This window comes from Micropterus dolomieu, linkage group LG21 (genome assembly GCF_021292245.1).
Source record: "Micropterus dolomieu isolate WLL.071019.BEF.003 ecotype Adirondacks linkage group LG21, ASM2129224v1, whole genome shotgun sequence".
In the NCBI taxonomy this organism is placed as follows: domain Eukaryota; kingdom Metazoa; phylum Chordata; class Actinopteri; order Centrarchiformes; family Centrarchidae; genus Micropterus; species Micropterus dolomieu.
Genome location: NC_060170.1, coordinates 36,129,790 through 36,132,533, shown reverse-complemented (window position 1 = coordinate 36,132,533; position 2,744 = coordinate 36,129,790). Strand labels below are relative to the sequence as shown.

General features: G+C 47.0%; 1 protein-coding gene across 3 annotated transcripts in view; it reads right to left on the bottom strand.

Annotated features, from left to right (window-relative positions):
* Positions 1-2,744, bottom strand: part of LOC123960747 (transcription termination factor 1-like) — a 16,372-nt gene that overhangs the window by 2,668 nt on the left and 10,960 nt on the right. For all 3 annotated transcript variants that reach the window (XM_046035675.1, XM_046035676.1, XM_046035677.1), the window contains exons 5-9: positions 2,556-2,634; positions 2,053-2,177; positions 1,722-1,917; positions 900-992; positions 494-559 (exon numbers count right to left, since the gene is read on the bottom strand). In XM_046035675.1, the coding sequence (XP_045891631.1) occupies positions 494-559; positions 900-992; positions 1,722-1,917; positions 2,053-2,177; positions 2,556-2,634 (559 nt within the window). The remainder of the gene's footprint in view (positions 1-493; positions 560-899; positions 993-1,721; positions 1,918-2,052; positions 2,178-2,555; positions 2,635-2,744) is intronic.

Below are 2,744 nucleotides of genomic sequence, written 5' to 3'. Positions count from 1 at the left end.
ACTCAGAGGGACGGGTACACGACAGAACATTTGAAGGACTCTGGGTGCATTCACACTGCTGCAGGACTCAGAGGGACGGGTACACGACAGAACATTTGTAGGACTCTGGGTGCATTCACACTGCTGCAGGACTCAGAGGGACGGGTACACGACAGAACATTTGAAGGACTCTGGGTGCATTCACACTGCTGCAGGACTCAGAGGGACGGGTACACGACAGAACATTTGAAGGACTCTGGGTGCATTCACACTGCTGCAGGACTCAGAGGGACGGGTACACGACAGAACATTTGTAGGACTCTGGGTGCATTCACACTGCTGCAGGACTCAGAGGGACGGGTACACGACAGAACATTTGTAGGACTCTGGGCACCTGTTGGACCCGATAGTAACACTGAGCGACGGGTGCAGCTTCTGTTCAGGAAAGTGAACGTGGTTTCAATGGAGGAAGTGAACACCTGCACTGACTCTCCGTTTGACCTTTTGACCTTACCCGACAGTCTCTGCGACCTTGTCCCAGTCGACGTCTGCTGCATCTTCCACCTGCATGTTGTACAACCTGAAACACACAGTTATTCATTTTTAATGCTGGAGATGTTGGACGGGGTTGAGGTCAGACCAGTTTCTTTATGGCGCTGCTTTGTGTTAAAACAGGAGAGACAGGGCAGCAGAGCACTTAGAGATCTTCACATTTAAATCTTAATGTGATCTCTGGGTGTCACACTGTTTTACCAGACACCCTGTCCACATACTTTGGAACATGACTGGTTACAGCCTGTATTGGCCTTTAAAATAAAACATGTCCACAGGGAACAGCAGCTACTGTTGGAGTTTTACTTTCAAAGGAACCATGTAAAATCATACAGCTGTGTCCTGTTTCAGGTCTTATGTGCTCTTACGTGTTGATCAGATTAATTTTAGCCTGAAGTCCTTCAGTTCCTCTGTTGAAGGTGCTGACACCAGGAGAAAGTCTCCACTTCAGAATGGAGAACCTGAAACACACAAAGACATCATACACCTGAACACCTGTACTCCTGAATGGTGTTGAACTTTGATCTATCAATGGACTGTTTGTGAGCTTCCTGTTTGTTGACAGTTGCCGGGACATCAACAGACCTGCTTTCTCTTATTCATTAAAAATAATGTTATATCTTTCCACAGGTGCAGCGCCACTTGGCCGCCGGTCTGTGGGTGAACTAAACTCTAGTTAAGGGCGATTTATACCTTTGCGTCAAATCTACGTCACAGCCTGAAGCGCGTCTTCCTAAAACTGTAACTACACATTGTGGCAACGCAGAACATGAGACCTGCGATTGGTTGGCTTGGTAGCGTCGTATTTCCTGCTACGCATTTCCGGCTTGTCCTTCTAGTTCTGCCTCAACCGGTTCAAGGGTAACTGCAGAGCAACGCAGACACCAATGCACATAAATGCTCACGACGACACGTCGACAGCGTCGACTGTGGCGTCGGCTACGGCGTAGACTTGACACAGAAGTATAAACTGGCCTGAACTAAACTCACCTGAAAGTTAGTAGTTAAATTATTTAGTAATAATTCTGTAAGATATATTTTAATGTTTTCTGTAGCCTATAAAGAAAATATCTAGCCATCTGAAAAGGCCTTTAGGATCATAAATCATTTTATCTTCATGTTTCAGTATCTGAATCATCCCAGTACAGGACCAGTAAAGTTTGTAATCCAGACCCAGCAGGTGTACTGACCACTTGAGTCGACACTGGCCCCAGGATCTGGTCCCAACCTTCTGACTGATCTCCTTCCAGGGTAGGTTGTTAAACAGCTGGTCTCTGGTCAGACCAGAACCTTCGGGACTATCCTGGACCAGGACCTCCAGGTGAGCCTTCAGAGCCTGCTTCAACCTGGACTCCTCATCTGGAGTCCAAAAACCACGACCTGTAGCTGGATGGACACATAAACACAGAGCGGTCGTGTCAGTGGGAATCTTTGTGTTCTCAGATAAATATAAACAATAAGTTCAGAATTCTAATAGAACCTGAGAACCGCAGGTGTCAAAGAGACAGAGTGAGTGTTTACCGATACTGGCGAAACGTTTCTCTAAGGAGTAGACACTGCGGCCCATCTTCTCAGAGATCCTCTTCCAGTCATTACCATAGAGGTTCTGGAACTTCATCAGAGAATGCATCTCCTCCTCGGAGAACCTAAAAGAGAACGCCCAAAGATAAAGCATAAATATACAGAGAACACCCACCGCCAGAAGGTAAAGACGGGGGGGGGGGGGGGGGGGGGGGGGGGGGGGGGGGGGGGGTTTCTACAGCTAGAAGGTAATGACAGAGTTCACCAATGTAAAGATACAAAGGGGAATGGCTCCCTGAACGTAAAGAAAGACAAGGTTCCGCAGCAGAACATTCTTGCTGATCGTTATGTTCAGCTAGAACTTTAACCTTCATTTACTCAGAACCCATGAAAGATACTACAACTACAACATAGGCATACAGAGAGTTCCTCATATAGAACATAAAGACAGAGGGTTCTTTTCTGAGCGCAGAAACAGGTTCAATTTAACTTTGACCTCTGACCTTCCCATGTGGTTCCTGTCATCAAAAATCTTCTTGGCTCTGGTGTGAACCTGATGACACGTCCGAGGAATTCCCTCAGCTGGAGAGACAGACCAAAAGAGAGACAGACAGGTCAGAGAGAGAGAGAGAGAGAGAGAGAGAGAGAGAGAGAGAGAGAGAGAGAGAGAGAGAGAGAGAGAGAGAGAGAGA